The sequence below is a fragment of the Spermophilus citellus genome (genome assembly GCF_964194105.1).
Source record: "Spermophilus citellus genome assembly, chromosome: 15".
Classification (NCBI taxonomy): domain Eukaryota; kingdom Metazoa; phylum Chordata; class Mammalia; order Rodentia; family Sciuridae; genus Spermophilus; species Spermophilus citellus.
In genome coordinates, this window is record NC_138195.1 from 44,168,756 (window position 1) to 44,185,252 (window position 16,497).

General features: G+C 52.1%; 1 protein-coding gene across 3 annotated transcripts; it reads right to left on the reverse strand.

Annotated features, from left to right (window-relative positions):
- Positions 1-71: 71 nt before the first annotated feature.
- On the reverse strand, positions 72-14,957 carry AIFM2 (AIF family member 2). 3 transcript variants are annotated; one of them, XM_081267509.1, is made up of 10 exons: positions 14,819-14,836; positions 9,905-10,009; positions 7,966-8,164; positions 7,513-7,628; positions 5,790-5,909; positions 5,246-5,338; positions 3,933-4,041; positions 2,096-2,248; positions 692-892; positions 72-418 (listed from the first exon to the last, which is right to left on the reverse strand). In XM_081267509.1, exons 3-10 carry the CDS (start codon positions 8,141-8,143, stop codon positions 267-269), a joined length of 1,122 nt encoding a protein of 373 aa, XP_081123635.1. In that variant the 5' UTR covers positions 8,144-8,164; positions 9,905-10,009; positions 14,819-14,836; the 3' UTR covers positions 72-266. The 3 variants fall into 3 exon arrangements, with proteins under 3 accessions (XP_081123635.1, XP_081123634.1, XP_081123636.1); XM_081267508.1 differs by lacking the exon at positions 9,905-10,009 and having other exon boundaries at positions 14,819-14,957; XM_081267510.1 differs by lacking the exons at positions 9,905-10,009; positions 14,819-14,836 and adding an exon at positions 9,428-9,449.
- Between the last annotated feature and the right edge of the window lie 1,540 nt (positions 14,958-16,497).

The following is a 16,497-nucleotide window of genomic DNA, read 5'->3' on the forward strand; positions in this document are numbered from 1 at the left end:
GCACACGCACGCCACTCCCCACCAGGCCCTCCAGCCAGTGCTGCTGCAAGCAGACCTTCGGAGCCCAGAAGGAATCCTCTAGGACACGTCTTTTTAATGCCCCCCTCGCGTTTGGTTTTACATGCGTCGTGCGTCCAGACAGTACATCACTGGCATCTCCTTCCACAGGAAGAGCCTTGTGCTTTGGCACTTGTCAGCCGGGTGCTTTGTGTCCAGAGGCCCGTCATCATCTGCAGGAGTGACGTGTCTGCCACTTGCCCTCCCCATCAGGGTGGGGACTGCCTCATGGTCTTCCAGCTCGTGGAGACAAACAGGTCCCTGCTCTTGGCCAGCCGCACCATGAGCCGACCGACGTAGAAGCCACTGATCTGGCCCACGCCATCGTTTCTGCCCATGGACAGGAGGAACGTCAGCGCACCTGGGGAGCACACACACAAAGCAGAGCCACTGAAGTCACGGGACATAAGTCCCAGAGCACACCCCTTCCTGGACCTTCCGATTCAGGGCAGGCAGGGGGTACGATTTTGGAACGGCAGGGGAGTCCCCAGCTTATTTTTCAAAAGCTTGAGCAGGCTGTCTCTGTCATCAGTTTCGAGGGTGCGGTCTAGAGGCCAGCCTTCGTACAGCACTAGAAGTCTCCCCTGTCTAACCCCAAACTCTCAACACCAGGAGGCCCCTGAGCTTCCCTCACCTGGCTTGTAGGCCTTGAGGGGCCTCTGCTTCATGGAGTTGACGAGGTTGGTGACAGCGACGTTGGCATGGAGGCCGGCGTGGTAGGCCATCTTGGGCTCCTTCACGTCAGCACAGTCGCCAATGGCATAGATGTTGCTGTAGCCCTCCACCTGGAGGAACTCGTTCACTCTCAGAGCACCATTGCTGGCCAGCCTGCTCTCTGTGGGCAAGAGGACACCCAAACCAAGTCCTGAGCTGCTGCACTAAGCAGCCACCAGACATGGGGGATGAGGACTGGGTGCTAGTTCAGTGGCCCCCAAGGTGCATGCTCAGAGGCCCATCCTCCATAGATTCGGAATTTTAAAATCAATGCAAGGTTTTAATAAATGATAAACTGAGCCAGGCATGGTGGCACTTGTCTATAATCCCAGTGACTCAGGAAGCTGAGGGAGGGGCAGATTGCAGGTTCCAGGCCACCCTGGATAACTTAGAAGGACCCTGTCTCAAAATAAAAAAGGGCTGGGGATGTAGCTCAGTGATAGAGTATCCGGGGTTCAATCCCCAGAACCATAAAAAATAAAATAAATGATAAACTACTTTAAACAGTTTTTCTTTTTTAACAGATTAAGAGAAATTTTCTTTGACAATACATTAGGACACCCGCCCGGGCATGCTTCCTCTGGAGTTGAATCATCCCTCCTGCTGGGCACAGGAGCTCCTTGACAGGGAAGGATGCTCAGAAGTAAATGATGGCACCCAGAGTCCCACAGCGTCCACACTGACCCCTGGAGGCTTAAACACATCAGTTCCTCCCCTCCCACACTTCCAGGTAACTCAACAACTAAATACTGACTTGTAAGAAAAGAGGGCACAGCCAGAGGTGGCACACACCTAGAATCCCAGTGGCTCTCAAGGCTGAGGCAGGAGGGTTGCCAGTTCAGAGGCAGCCTCAGCAACTTAGCAAGGACCTAAGCAACTCAGAGAGACCCTGTCTCTAAATAAAAAATAAAAAGGGCTAGGGATGTGGCTCAGTACCCAAAAAAAGAAATGAGGGTATGTTATGGCCTACTCCCCAAAGCCATTATGAGCTGAGGTAGTCAAATGTTCAGATTTGAATGTGGAGAAAACAGGGACCTGTGAACAGAGAAAGGCCTGACCCAGAACTTCTCCCACATCCCTATAAAAATAGCAAGAAATGGGTCTTTCTCGTCTCTCAGAAGCCTGTTCCTATCTCTTACCACTAGGGGACAGTCCCAATGCTAGAAGATTCTGGTCTCCTAACCTAGATCCATAGAGGTCACCATTCAGAAGAAAGCAAGTGGGCAGCTAGGAAATGGACAGGGGCGCTGGCTCAGGGGCACGGACTACAGGGCACTGCAAAGAATGCTGGAGACTGAGGCGGTGACCCGGGTCACCTGCTTACCAAATGCACTAGAGTAGGCAGAACTGTTGATCTTGATGCCGTTGCAGGGAATCACCAGGTTGGTGGCCACCTCCGTGCCCTTGTCTGTCTGCACTTTGATGTACTCGCGATACTCGTTGAGAGGAATTTCCTCCAGGTTGCTCACCCGCTCACCTGCATGGGAGGGGAGGGTGGTCCCATGACCAGGAGGTGGGCAGAGGCTGGCAGAGGCTGGGGCCCGTGCCAAAGCTGACGGTGGGAAGACCTGGGCTGCAGCGGCCCAACTAGGCAATCACTCCACCCCCTCCCCCACCGTGCCCTTCCCTCGGGCCCTTCTATGTGGACATTGGGCCCCAGGACATCCAACTGGAGGAAAGGTCCAAGCAGCTCCTGGGGGAAGTGAAGCTTCTCAAGAAGTTCTGGGAAGAGTTATTCATCAGAAAACCTCAAGCGAGCCTTGCTGAATGTCAGCGGTCCCCCTGTCCGTCCCAGCACACCACTGGCAAGACAAGGACAGGGAAAGGCAGAGAAGCCAGCTTCCTGGACCCTCAGCCTGAAATCAGGGCACTAACTGTCCTTCACAACCAGGGAGGGACTTTCATAGCAGATGCCTCGCCACCTTACCCACAAGGCACAGGATGTCAAGGCCCAAGTTCAGTAAAGCACGGTTGTCCCACCACTGGGATCAGAGCCCCCTCTAAAATGCTGGGTGGGCCAGGCACAGAGGCCCACATCTGAAATCCCAGTGACTCAGGAGGCTGAGGCAGGAGGACCACAAGTCCAAGGCCAGCCTCAGCAACTTACTGAGATCCTGCCTCAAAATAAAAAATACAAAGGGCTGGGGTATGGCTCAAAGGTTAAGTGCCCCTGGATTCAATCCCCAGTATCACAAAAAAAAAAAAAAAGAAAGAAAAGAAATAGAATGCAGGGTAGGTCTCTCCCCCCCCCCCCAATCTATATCAAAGTCATACTCATTACTCTCAAAATAAACCAACAAAACTATTCCCTCTAGCACAAAAATACCCAATTTTAGGGCAGATCCTTCAAATGCACTTTTTTTAAAAAAATCATTCAGTACTGCAAGTGGTAGAACCATCTGTCATCAGCAACTTGGGAGGTTGAAGCAAGAAGATTAGTAGTTTGAGGCCAGCCTCAGCAACTTAGTGAGACACTATCTCAAAATAAAAAATAAAAAGAGCTTGGGCCAGGCACACACCTGTAATCCCAGTGGCTCGAGAGGCTGAGACAGGGGGATCACAAGTTCAAAGCCAGCCTCAGCAATGATGAGGTGCTAAGCAACTCAGTGAGACCCTGTCTCTAAATAAAATAAAACAGTGGGCTGGGGATACAGCTCAGTGGTTCAGTGCCCCTGATTTCAAACTCTGGTACCCGCCCCAAAAAAAGAGCTGGGGGTGGGAGTACCCAATCCCTAACACCAAAAATAAAAAAGCTTAATATGTATAAATCATGGGCTGGGGTTCAGTGGTAGCGTGCTTGCCTCGCATGTGTGAGGCACTGGGTTTGAGCCTTAGCACCACATAGAAATAAATACATAAAGCTATTGTGTCCTTCTACAACTAAAAAAAATTTTTTTAATATATATATACATCATTCATTAAAGAAGTATCCCACAGCACCACTTAGCAAATAGATCTCCCTCGTCTTTCCTGTACCCAAAGCACAGCAAGCATTGCTGCCTGCATGACATGGACCTCCGAGGCGTCAGTGGGCTGTGACGCTCGGACTGTTCCTGGTGCTTCAGGCTGATCCCCAGGAGGCAGAGGAAGGGAGACTGGGTAACTGTGGCTGGGCTCTGAGCCCGTGCCAGTGGGTCAGGGGGGCTGAAGTCCACACGTACTCAGCAGCAGCTGCACGCCCTTCCTGAGGAGGATCTCCTTCACTTCCTGCCGCACACAGGGCAGGAGCTCCTTGTCAGCCAGGGGAACTTGAGAGTGAATGAGAGTGACCTGGGAACAAAACAAAACATCACTCAGCGCTCGCCACGCCCAGGGCAAGCCAGGACATTCTCTCCAGGTGCCGAGGGCCCTCTATCCCTGCCCCCTGCGCCCCTGAGCATTAGAAAGATCAGTGCAGGCCGAGGTCACCCTCCTGTGGGCAGAAGGCACTGCTAGCAAAGTTGTCCCCACGCCTGGGCAGGCAAGGGGTTGCCCTGCAAGCTCCCACCACGTGGCCATCCAGGGCAAGGGCTACCCCATCAGGCAGGGACCAAAAGCCAACTGAGTATGTCCTTGTTCAAGTTCGCTGTCGGCAAGAAGAGGTACTCAAAGTCTAGGTTTTATCACCTTAAATTCTGAAGGTGACACAGTTCACCTTTTTTTTTTTTTTTGGTTCCAGGGATTGAACCAGGGACACTTAACCACTGAGCCACATCCCCAGCCCTTCTTTATATTTTTTTATTTTTTTAATTGACTTTGTTATTTTTTTTAAATACACGACAACAGTGGAATGCATTACAATCCTTATTACACATATAGAGCACAATTTTTCGTATCTCTGTATATAAAGTATGTTCATGTCAATTTATGCCACTATACATGTACTCTTTTTTTGCATTACAATTCTTAATACACATATATACCACAATTTTTCATATCTCTGTTTGTATATAAGGTATGTTGATACCCAATTCAAGTCTTCATACATTGTATAATGATGTCCATCACATTCCACCACCCTTGCTAACCCCCTTCCCCTTCCCTTTCCCTCCCACCCCTCTTCCCTATCATTTTATTTAGACACAGGGTCTCACTGAGCTGCTTAGCACCTCACTAATTTGCTGAGGCTGCCTTCAAACCTGTGATCCTCCTGCCTCAGCTTCCAGAATTGTTGGGATTACAGGCGTGTGCCACGCGCTCAGCTGACAGAGTTCACCTTTACAAGACATCTCCCCTGGGTCTGTCCCACGGGGTTGGCCCAGAAAGCAGGACCTCTCCAAGAACAGGACACCCCCAGAGCAGGTCTGCAAAGTCAGTGGCAGGATCCTGGTTCCCTGGGAGAAGTCCCTGCAGAATCTCTCTTTAGCACAAGACAGGAAACACACAAGCATGCACAGCTTCTGTGAGCAGGGCTCTGACCTCCGGAGCCCTCAGAAAGTTCCTGATGCTCCTCAGGTAAAGTCAAAGAAGCTCCAGGCCAAGGCGGCCGCCTCACCTCTTTGTCAGGGTATTCTGTCTTAATCTCTGCTGCCATCTCCACTCCAGCGGAGCCACCTCCCACCACCACAATGAACCGTGAGCGCTGGACCTGGAGAGAACAGGGACATAAAATACACCTACATATCTGCCCTCCGCCTGGCAGTTCCACCTGTGGTGTGGGCTCCCTGGCCAAAGAAAGGTGGAGAACTCTCCATATTTGGGATCCCATTAGGCCTCCTCCTAGGGTCACTGTGCCAACTGAGCCTGGAACTAAAATCCCAAATCAGGAACTGAGCCTGCTCTAAAATCCCAAAGCGCTGGGCAATCAGGAGGGCAGGTGAATGTGAAGGGACAAGTCTGGCCACACCAAGCAGAGCCTGAGCAGGTCTAGGGAGCTCATGTCCAGGCCTCTGTGGCAGGCCCAGGGCCTCTCCCAGGGAATGTCTTCCTAGCAACTCTCCAATCTCAAGCTGCTCTCAAGTGCCCCCGGTCTCCCTGCTGCGGCCCCAGCTGTTCCCTCATCCGCCTACACCTCCCCACGCCTATCCGCAGCAGCTCACCTGCTTCACCATGTCCTCATAGGCCTGGATGGCGGCCTGCTGACAGGAGACCTTATTAAACTTGCCAGGGAAGGGCCCACTGCTGCCAGTGGCCAGGATAAGATGGGAGAAGGGCAGGGCCTGGAGGGACAAGAAAAAGAAAGATGAGCCGGGCACAGTGGCACCTGCCTGTAATCCCAGTGACTCGGAGGCTGAGGCAGAAGGATCACAAGTTCAAAGCCAGCCTCAGCAACTTAGTGAGATCCTGTCTCCAAATAAAAAAATAAGAAGAAGAAGAAGAAGGGCTGGGGATGTAACTCCGTCATAGAGTGCCTCTGATTCAATTAATCCCTGCTACCCGCTCCAAAAAAAAAAAAAAAAGAAAAGAAAAGAAAAAGAAAGATAAGGGTAAGACAAAGTGGGGAGGCCTGGGTTTCCATATCTAACACCAGAACCCCAGTATCCATGGAGCACCAGGCAGAAGAGGCCCGTTGGCACACAGAGGACACGGTCCTTTTAGAAGGAAGTGAAATCACCAAACCAGGGGGGCCAAGGGATGGCACCAGAACCCAAAGACCAGCAGATTTTACCTCCTGCCTGCAGAATACATGACCCACAGCGCCAGACCCAACGGGAGGGGAGAGGCCCCTCTGCAGAAGGCAGGTCAGCAAGGAACAGGAAATCAGGCACAGGGAACGCGTTTCCAATGTGGAGTTTAGAATCTCCTGGACAGCTTAGAAGGCTCCTCCCACCCCCACCAAAAGAACAGAGTGGAAAGGGGGAGGAAGGAAAGAAGGGAGAGAGGGAGGGGAATATCGTTTGGAGCCTAAGTATATATAAAGTGTTCCAGTGGGAGGGGGACCAGAGGCCATCTGGACCTACTCAGCCCCTGCTTTTGAGCTCCAAGGTGCCCTCATGGACCCTTCCAGGGCTCTGAGAAGCACAGATCAAAACTGCAGGACAAGAGACACTCAGTAATCTTTCCAACTAGTGAGTCTCTGGTCCCTTAAATTAATTCAAGAGCGACTGATTCACACTAAGGCACATACTCATTGAGGACAGGAACTTGTCTCCTGTTTCCAAGCCCCGCTTAGCTTAGATACTGCACCGGGGGCTGAGCTAGAGCTGTCCGTCAATCCATCCTGAGGGCTGGTGGCTGCTCACTGACAGAGCTCGGCCCCCTGCAGGCACATGCCAGGCAGCGTGCTTGGTTCCCTGGGGCGAGGATCATGAAGATGAGTGAGGGGAATCTCGGCCCCCAATGGCCTCCCCATCTGGGGAACATGGCATCATGCTTGTGCCTAACTTTTACTTCTAGATAGTGAGGACAGTTTCCACGGCTAGCCCGGCCTGGTCCCTGTCGAGGACACTGACTTCTGGAGCAAGGACTCAGGGCTGAAAATGCCCGGATTCCCATCTTGGCTTAGTCTTTTGCCAGCTCATCTGGGGAACCTGAGGCAGGCCGTTTAATGTATATGAAAAATGAGGGTCCCACCTGCCTTATACCGTTATGGCAGTCACCAAATGAGATTTACATGAAGGATCAGGACAGTGCCTGGCATACAGGAAAAACTCAACAAATGCCTGCCACCATACTCTGTGGCTGCTGTGGTCCAGCCTCTCTCCATGAAGAACCTATCTGTCCTGCAACAGGCAGAGCTTGGAGGCACAGAGGGCACTCCCCCAGCCCCAGAGAGACTGGTCCTCCAGCTAGAGGACAGCTGGGTCAGCCCACCGCACTCACCTCACCACCCTGCAGCAGCACCATCTGATTCTTCAGGTCTATCCCGACCACCTGGCCCTGTCGGAAGTTGTCCTTGAAGGTCACTGAGTAGGAAATGAACGTCTTTTTGGCAAACCCTGGGGAACGGACACAGAAGAGTTCACAGTGCAGAACCAGGCTGAGCTTCTCCTGAGCCACATACCAACAGGGGCACCCCTGGCCACAGCTAGGTCAACAGGGACACCCAGGACCCCTTACTGCTAAGTGCCAATCTGGGCCCCAGGTCTTTGGAAAAGCCCAAGCTCTGACTGTGAGGCCTTGTTATGGCAACTGCTTAAGCCACTGACCGGAAAGAATCTATTGATGTCATTTAGGAAACTCGTCCTACATGGAGAAAATCGGTCCCTGAAATTAGGTCCCACTGCAGTGACAAGGCCATGCTCACAAAGGCAGCCCCAGAAAGGAGCCCATTACCACTCTCCACGGAGGCCCGGAGGGCGGCCACGTTGTGGTGGAAGGAGTCCTTCATGTCCACCAGCAGGAAGGGGATGTTCAGCGCCTGCAGCTGGCTGGCGGCCGCGATCCCACCGAAGCCCCCACCCACGATCACCACGTGCAGGGCTCCCGTGTCTGCCGAGACCTGGGACCCCATCTTGAACCAGGCACTACTGGGCTGGGAGAAGAGAACAAATCAGAGTCAAGGTCAAATGTCATGAACTGACCTTCACAAATGAGGTCAATCCTTCATGAATGAAATTCCAGTTTTGTAAAATGTGAATTAAATTCAGAAGTGCTATCCTACCTCCGCCCCATCCCCCACCCAGCCTGCTCCCTTCTCCAGAGGCACCCACTTTTACCACGTGTGCATGCGCCTCCCCAGAGATATTCTTTGCACCTACAGTTCTGACAATTTTTGCACATGTTAAACAAACTGTTGTGCACTTTTTTACCCAGTATATTTCACCAGACTTTGGAAGAGGGTAATAATCACTCAACGACATTCACATGGACCTTCTACTGACATGCTCTGGCTGTGGCCCCTACCTTATAATGGCAGAGCTTACACAGTCAAAGAATCAGGTGGATAATGTAAATGATGGAAGCTGGGCAGGTGAACAGTAGGGAACGGGGAACTGGCCGACACAGGCACATCTAACAGACAGAAATTCCTCAAGCCTTGCACCAAGCAAACACTACAATCACACCTTGCTAGGCTTACAGGCTATGGCCCAAATCTAAGAAGGTCAATTAGCAGGGTTTGACGAGATGGCCTCAACTTCTAGCTCTTTTCCCAAATTTTAGCTCCACTGAGACTCCTCCAAAATAGAATGTCGCTATGGTTTGAATGTATCCCCAAAAGCATGTGCTGCAACTGAACACAGTGGCCCATGACCCGCCATCCCAGCCACTCAGGAGGATCATAAATTCAAGGCCAGACTTAGCAACTTAGTGAAAGTCCGTCTCAAGATAAAATTTTGCAAAAGGGCTGGGGATGTAGCTCCATGGTAGAGCATCCCCGGGTTCAATCCCATAGTACCATTTAAAAAAAAAAAAAAGCGTTTGTTGGAAATTTAATCCTCAATGTGACCACATTGGGAGCAAATGTTTGCATCATTTAGGTTCTAATCCATGAATGGATCAACAGTCATGTAAAAGACCTTGAGGGGCTGGGGATGTGGCTCAGTGGCAGAGCGCTTGCCTAGCATTCATGAGGCACTGGGTTTGATTCTCTGTACCGCATAAAAATACCTAAATAAAATAAAGGCATTGTGTTCATCTATAACTTCAAGGCCAGCCTCAGCAACTCAGTGAAGCCATAAGCAACCATCTCAAAATAACAAGGGCTGAGAGATATAGCTCCGTGGTAAAGGGTTCTTGGGTTAAATCCTCAATAAATAAATAAATAAAAGGCCTGCAGCTTCATTTGGTCTCTTACCCTCTCACCCTCTTCTGCCTTCTGTCACGGGATGACACAGAAAAAAGGCCCTCTCATGCAACCCTGCCCTCCTGGACTCCCAGCCTCCAGAGCGTGAGTCAGTCAGTTCTCACTCCAAACGCCCCGTCCGTCCATGGGGTATTCTGTTGTAACAACACAAATGGGACTAAGACAGATGGGGTGTGACAATGCAGTGGGGAGGAGGAGCTGGCACGGGGCCAGGTCCCGCTCCTACAACTTTCCTGGGACAGTCAGGAGACATGCCCCCCAAAAATGGGGACAGCAAAAAAGTCCTTCTGGGCTAAATCTCCAAGGAATGTCTGCTGGTGAGAGAGACGGTCAGGAGAAGCGCTGTCATGCGGACTCCTCGGTGAGAGGTGAAAGGGGACAGCAAGGACCCAGGGACAGGTACAGTCATGTAAGAAGCGCATGCAGGGCCAGATCTGCAGACTGGACTCACCCCAGGCTCACACTCACCAGTGACCAGTTCCCAGCAAACTGAGAGCAAACCTCGGTTCAAGTCTCAGGGGAATTGGAATTCGGGAACCCGTGGCCCAGAGCCAGAGCTGGGGCCATCTGAGGCTGAGGAAAGCAGTAGCTGGGTCACTAGATGCCCAAACACCGAGTTGGACAGAGGGGAAAGGAACCATAACCACATGACCAGGCATATGGTTAAGACATGAGGTGTCCCCCAAAGCTCAAGTATTAGACGAGGCAAGAATTTTCAGAGGTGAAACAATTAGGTTGTGAGTTATTACCCTCCTCAGTGAACTAATCCACTGATATCACTGAACCAGGTGGTAAGTGTGGCAGGTAGGGTGTGGCCGAGGAGGTGAGCAGGCCTCTCCTACTTCCTGCAGACCATACCCTGAGTGGCTCTCCTCCTCCACCCTGCTGTTTGCCTCACCTCAAGCCCAGAACAAGGGAGTCCACCACCTGTAGACTGAGACCTCTGAAACCATGAGCCCCAAATAATATTCCTCTTTGTTGTCTTAATTAGGTCTTTGGATCCCAGTAATGGAAATGCTGACTAAAACATCAGGGCTCCCCCAGCCCACCTGGGAGGCTGTGGACAGGGTCGCCTGTAGCATCCCAGTCTGCCCCTAGGGAGGCTGAGGGACTGGGGCTCTAACCAGGGATCTTGTCTCCAGCCAGCTGTACCCCAGAGAAGGACACATACGGTGTGCAGCCTTCAGTCAGAGGAAGCTGAACTCCTAAGAGCAGCCGGGGGCTGTTGCGGACACTCGCTCAGCGACAGGCAACCAACCACACCTGCTCCCAGACTGTGCCAAGTATAGGTGAGGGCGGCCGGGGAGGCGCCAGGGAACAAGCAAGGGTCACTGCACAGAGAGCATCGAGGCCCAACAGCCCTGTGAGCTTCGGGGAGGAGGAAGCTTACAGAGGGAGGGCAGGCAGGGCTGTCAAGGAAGGAGGACATGCACTCTGAGGTCAGTCTTGAAGTTGCTGAAGCTTCATGGGGGTGAGGGCTCCAGGGGACCTTCTGGGGTCACACTGCAGCACTGGAAGGTCACTGCACTGTTCTGATCATCAGTGTAGCCTGGAGTTCAGCCCCTTCCCTCTCTAGGCCTCAATTTACCCCATCCATGGTGGTGCTTGCCTATCATCCCAGCAGCTTGGGCGGCTGAGGCAGGAGGATCCCAGGTTCAAAGCCAGCCTCAGCAACTTAGCAAGGCTGTAAGCAACCTTGAGAGACGTGTCTCGAAATATAAAAAGGGTTGGGGATGTGGCTTAGTGAATAAGTGCCCTTGAATTCAATCCCTGGCACCAAAAAAAAAGAAAAAAAAAGTACTCCCTCTCATGAGTGGGGGCTCTAAGGCCCCACCAGCTCTAACACCCTGAGCTGTCCTTGGACACGTGGGGTTCCAAGCCGTGGTGACCCCAACATGGTCCCCCAATCTTCCCACAGCCAGGGGTGGCTTACAGTCAGAACTCTAGGCACTGTCTTCATGGATGTTCAACTGCCCACTGCCGACCTTTTTCCCTCAGGGACAGAGGAGGGGATTTCCAGGTGTTTCCCATTGGCCAGATGATCCCGATGCATTGGGGTTGGAGGATCCCTCCCATTTAACTGAACCCCAGGCAGGGCTGGGACCAGGATAGTACTCATGGGGACAGGGCTCTCTTCACAGCCCCACGTCCTCAGAAAGGTTATCCAGAATTGATCCCTAGTATTGCTCAGGCTTATTCTGCCAACTGGGCCAGAAGAATGTCTCCTGGCAGCCAGGAGCCAGGAGGGCTCAAGGTCCCAGGCACAGGTAGGAGAGGGCACGTGGGAGGCATCAGGCAGGCCACAGGTGGGGTGTCTTACCTGCCCCTTCAGTGTGGGAACCCCTGTGACAGGCCTTGCCCTGGGGGCTGGCAGCCAGTGATAAGGCAGGAAAATACCCAGAAAGCCTCCCTTCCAAGCTGGTTGGGCATGGGCTCTGAGAGGCTATGGGGGGCAGAGGAGCCACTGGGTGCTAGATTACACTGGGCCACCCAGAGACTCAAAGGCAATATCCAAGAGGTCTGAAAAGGAGCAAGGGGACAACATAGGCCACAGCCCTGGTGGACAGCAGTGGGAGTTATTCAGGGTACATGTGGCAAAAGGGGTAGGGTGCACAGGAGGGCAGGGGACAGGGGCCAGCACAGATACCGCGTGCCTGTCATGTCAAGGCAGCTTTAATTGCCAGGTAGGCAAACAAGGCTATGACCAGCCCCTCAGGGGACACCTTCCCTGTGCAAAGAGAAAGCCAGCAGCCCCAGGGTAGGCCTCACAGGCGGTACTTTGACCAAAATAGTTTAGCCAGAGTTCCCTCAGTCCCCAGGGGTCCTTAACCTTTGCCTCACCCACCAAGGCAGGCCGCTCCCTCAAGGCAACCGCTTCTCTAGAGTTGGGGGGGCCTGAAGGCATATCCAGACCTCCAAGGGCAGCAGGCAGGGTTATGGGAGAGGAGGCCCTCTTCCACTTCCTGCTGCCTGAGGCCTCTCCTGGAATCTGTCTTTTTCTCCTCTAATGACCTCTGACAACCTCACTTGGGGATGGGAACCAGGTACTATCCAGCACATTCCACCCTTCCTCGGCAGCAGCCCCTCACCTAGCACTTCTGGACATCCCTACTCTCCTTGGCTCTTGCAGTGTCAATTCTTACCTGGCCCCTAAGGACAGCTGGACTCCTCTCTGCTGGGCCATGACCTAGTTAGCCAGACACCTCAACCAAGGGCTGCACTTCAGGCCACCTACCCAGTAGGTGCTCAAAATATACGCATGGAATGAATGAATGTTCAATTATTACCTCATCTAACATGGCAATAGTACAGGCAAACCTCAATCAATGGGAGACTCCATTAATCCATGAAAAACTCCATCAGTGGGAGAATACAGCACAGGACAAACTATTATCTACCCACCCAAAGCTATTTTTTTTCTTTCAGTACTGAACCCAGGGGTACTTTACCACTGGGGAAATCACATCTTTGTTATTATTTTGAGACAGAGTCTCTCTAAGTTGCAAAGATTGGCCTCAAATGTGCTATCCTTCTGCCTCAGCCTCCTATTAAGGCACTCAGCCTTATCCCCAACTTTTTCATAGACAAACTTTTCATGTGGTTTGTACTTGGAATTGCTCAGTCAGACATGAGCCTGATCCCAGGGGGTTCTTTTTTAATAATAAGAGGCCTTTAGGAATCCACTGGAAAGCAAAGAAGTCACATTTCTGCCAAAGCTGATGAGAGGTCAAGGCTCAGAAGACACAATAAGAGACAAGCAGGCCTGATCAAGGCAAGAACATCGCCTGCATTGCTTCACAGAGACCACATCCAACCCAGGACTTTTTAAGTCATCATGGCTTCCTCCTAGGGTAGATTTCAACACTGGCCTTTGGATAGTCATGTTTCTGGAGTGGCCACCTTGGATGATCAGGCCACTAACATGTGACTCGATGGGCTCTGAGCATCTCCTCTTCTACCTCAGGGACAGAGAAGAGCAGGAGACCTCCCTCACTGGACACTAAAGGCCAGGCTGAGAGTAGGCACTCCAAGGCCAGCCCCCCCAGGGAACCCATCCCATATATATCAAAAAAAAAAAAAAAAAAAAAAAAGACCAATTTCCAAAAGGGACTCAAAGTCTGAAGAGAGGCTGGGTGCCATGGTGCAGGCCTGTAATCCCAGAGTCACAAGTTCAAGGCCGGTCTTGGCAGCTTAGTGAGGTGGCCAAGCTTCTCAGAGTCAGTCATTTTGATATCTCCTTGACTCTACCATGGTCTGCCACAAGTGCACTGGGACCCTACTTAAGCCTGGCCGGCCCCAGAGGCCCCACCACCACCACCTGCCCAGCTCCATCACTTATGGGCAGGGTAGTCCTGGGCAAGGCCTTGCCCTGGTTTGGGTTTCTGGTCCTCAGTGCGATGGAAGTGGTTTTGAAGAGCTCTCTCTAGGAGCTGGGGTGAGGTAGATGTGCTCTGAGGGTTTGGGGAGCCCCAGCAGCAGGCATCTGTGCAGAAGCTAAAATCTGATACTACCCAGAAGTACAGGTGCAAAGCCCCTCCAAAACTGACCCTCCCAAACCACCTCATTCTCCCCAGCTTCTCCTTAAATCCCAGGGTCAAAAAGAACCCCCCTCTTTGGCACTGAGGATTGAGGGCGCTTTATTAATGAGCTACATCCTCAGTGCTTTTTATTCTTTAGCTTGAAACAGGGTCTTGTTAAATTGCTGAAGCTGGCATCGAACTTGCGATCCTCCTGGCAGCCTCAGGAGCAGCTCGTCACTGGGATCACAAGCATGCGCCTAAGGCCCAGCTCAGAGACCCATACTGGGGAAGGTGTGAAGGGAGTATTCGGTGTGGGTGACATTGGGAGGGACGCGTCCAACACTGCCCACTAGAGCAGTTCCAAGTTGACTTGGACCTGCATGAGAGTTAGTTAGTTCAGCCTCTGCTGGTCTTCACCCTGCGGAACCTCGGCCTCCTGATGCACCCGGAGTCGATGGGCACTCGGCCGTCTCCTGTCACTTTCCTTTTGAAGATTAAGGTTATCCCTCCCCTCAGTACTCCAAGACCTCTCAGGACCCGTGTCACACCGTGGGGGACCTCGGCTTCCCCGCTGTCTCCGGCTTGCGCCCACCTTTCTTGGCAGGGGTTCAGGGAGAGCACGGGGTGGAGAGCCCCCTGCGCTGTCTCGCGGGTGTGGGATGCTCTGGCCGCGTATCCTAGGCAACCGCCCACTGCACCCCGCGACCTCCCGACCTCGTCCACCGTCTGCCAGGCCCCCGCTCCGCGCCCCTGCTGGGGTCCCTGATTCGCCCGGGCCGCTGGGGACCGTTCCGAGCACTGGCTGCGCGACCCTGGGCGCAATGCCAGCCCCTTTCCTTCAGTCACGCCAGCGCGAACTCACCCGCCGCCGCCGACCCGGTTCCTCTCCGCTCGGATCGGATCCTCAGGCGTCTTCCGGCGCCCGCCCCGCCCCGCGACCGTGCGGACAGGGCGGACCCAGCGCCGCCCTCGGTCCAGCGGCCACGCCTCGGCGGCCCGGAATAGCTTTCCCCACTCCCGCCTCAGTGCCCTGGGCTTCGTCCCCTGCGGCGCGTGGGACTGACCTTGACCGCCAGCGAGACGGACCTTGACCGCGAGTGAACTCTCAAAGTTTGAAACAAGGTCCCTAAGGCTGCCTGCCGGCGCCCCCCGCTCCAGCCCTGCCCGGGCCGCTGGACGCTGCTCAGTTGCTGGGTAACAGCCCCAAAGCTTCTCCCGCTCGCTGGCTTTACAACCCTGGGCTCACCATCCACCTCCTTTCTCCACGAATATGTATAGTAAATTCGTTTGAGCACCTACTGTTTACCGGGCACTGTGCTAGGGACTGGGGAAATAAAATGAAGAGCAAAACACACAAGGTTTCTGCTTTCATGGAAGCGATAACCTACAACTAGAAAAAAAAAATTTAAAAAAAAAATTTTAAAAAGAACCTGCTTGGTCCAAGTTGAGGTCCCATTGCCCGCTAGAGGGACCACTTCAGACCCCAGTCTGGTGACAGGATCACTAATGTGAAGTGTTTTAGGGTGATACCAGGCACAGGGCAACAGGTTACAATATTATACATGTTTTATATGGCAGATGAGCTTGTCTAAGGCCACACAGGTTTTTTTCACTTTTTTTTGGATACATGTGACAGTAGAGTTTTATTTGTTGTTTTTGGATATACATGAGAAGTAGAGTGTATTTGACATATTATACATACATGGAGTATAACTTATTCTAATTTGGCTCCCATTCTTGTGGGTGTACATGATGTGAAGTTTCACTGGTTGTGTATCTATATATGAACATAAGAAAATTATGTCCAATTCATTCTACTGTCTTTCTTATTCCCATTCCCCTTCCCTTCCTCTGATTCCCCTTTGTCTAATCCAATGAACTTCTATTCTCCCCTCGATGCTTTATTGTGTGTTAGCATCTGCATATCAGAGAGAACAATCTGCCTTGTTTTTTGGGGGAGTGGCTTATTTCACTTACCATGATAGCCTGCAGATCCACCCATTGATTGGCATCATAATTTCATTCTCCTTTATGGCTGAGTAATATTCCAATGTGTATATATACCACAATTTCTTTATCCATTCATCTGCTGAAGGGCATCTAGGTTGGTTCCATAGCTTAGCTAATGCGAATTGAGCTGCTATAAACATTGATGTGGCTGGGTCACTGAAGTATACAGATTTTAAGTCCTTTGTGTATATAACAAGGAGTGAGAAAGTTGGGTGATTCTGTTCCAAGTTTTCTGAGGAAACTCCATACTGCTTTCCAGAGTGGTTATTACCAATTTTCAGTCCCACCAGCAGTGTATGAGTGTGTCTTTCCCCCCACATCCTCAAGGCCACACAATTCTTTGGCAACCTCCTCAATGCTCACACTCCCAATCCCACACTCCCAACCTCAATGCTCAACCTCCCAACACACACACACACACACACACACACACACACACACAGTCTTTCTGCCTCTCTCTCTCTCTCTCTCTCTCTCTCTCTCTCTCTCTCTCTCGCACTGGAGATTGAACCCACAGATGCTTTACCACCA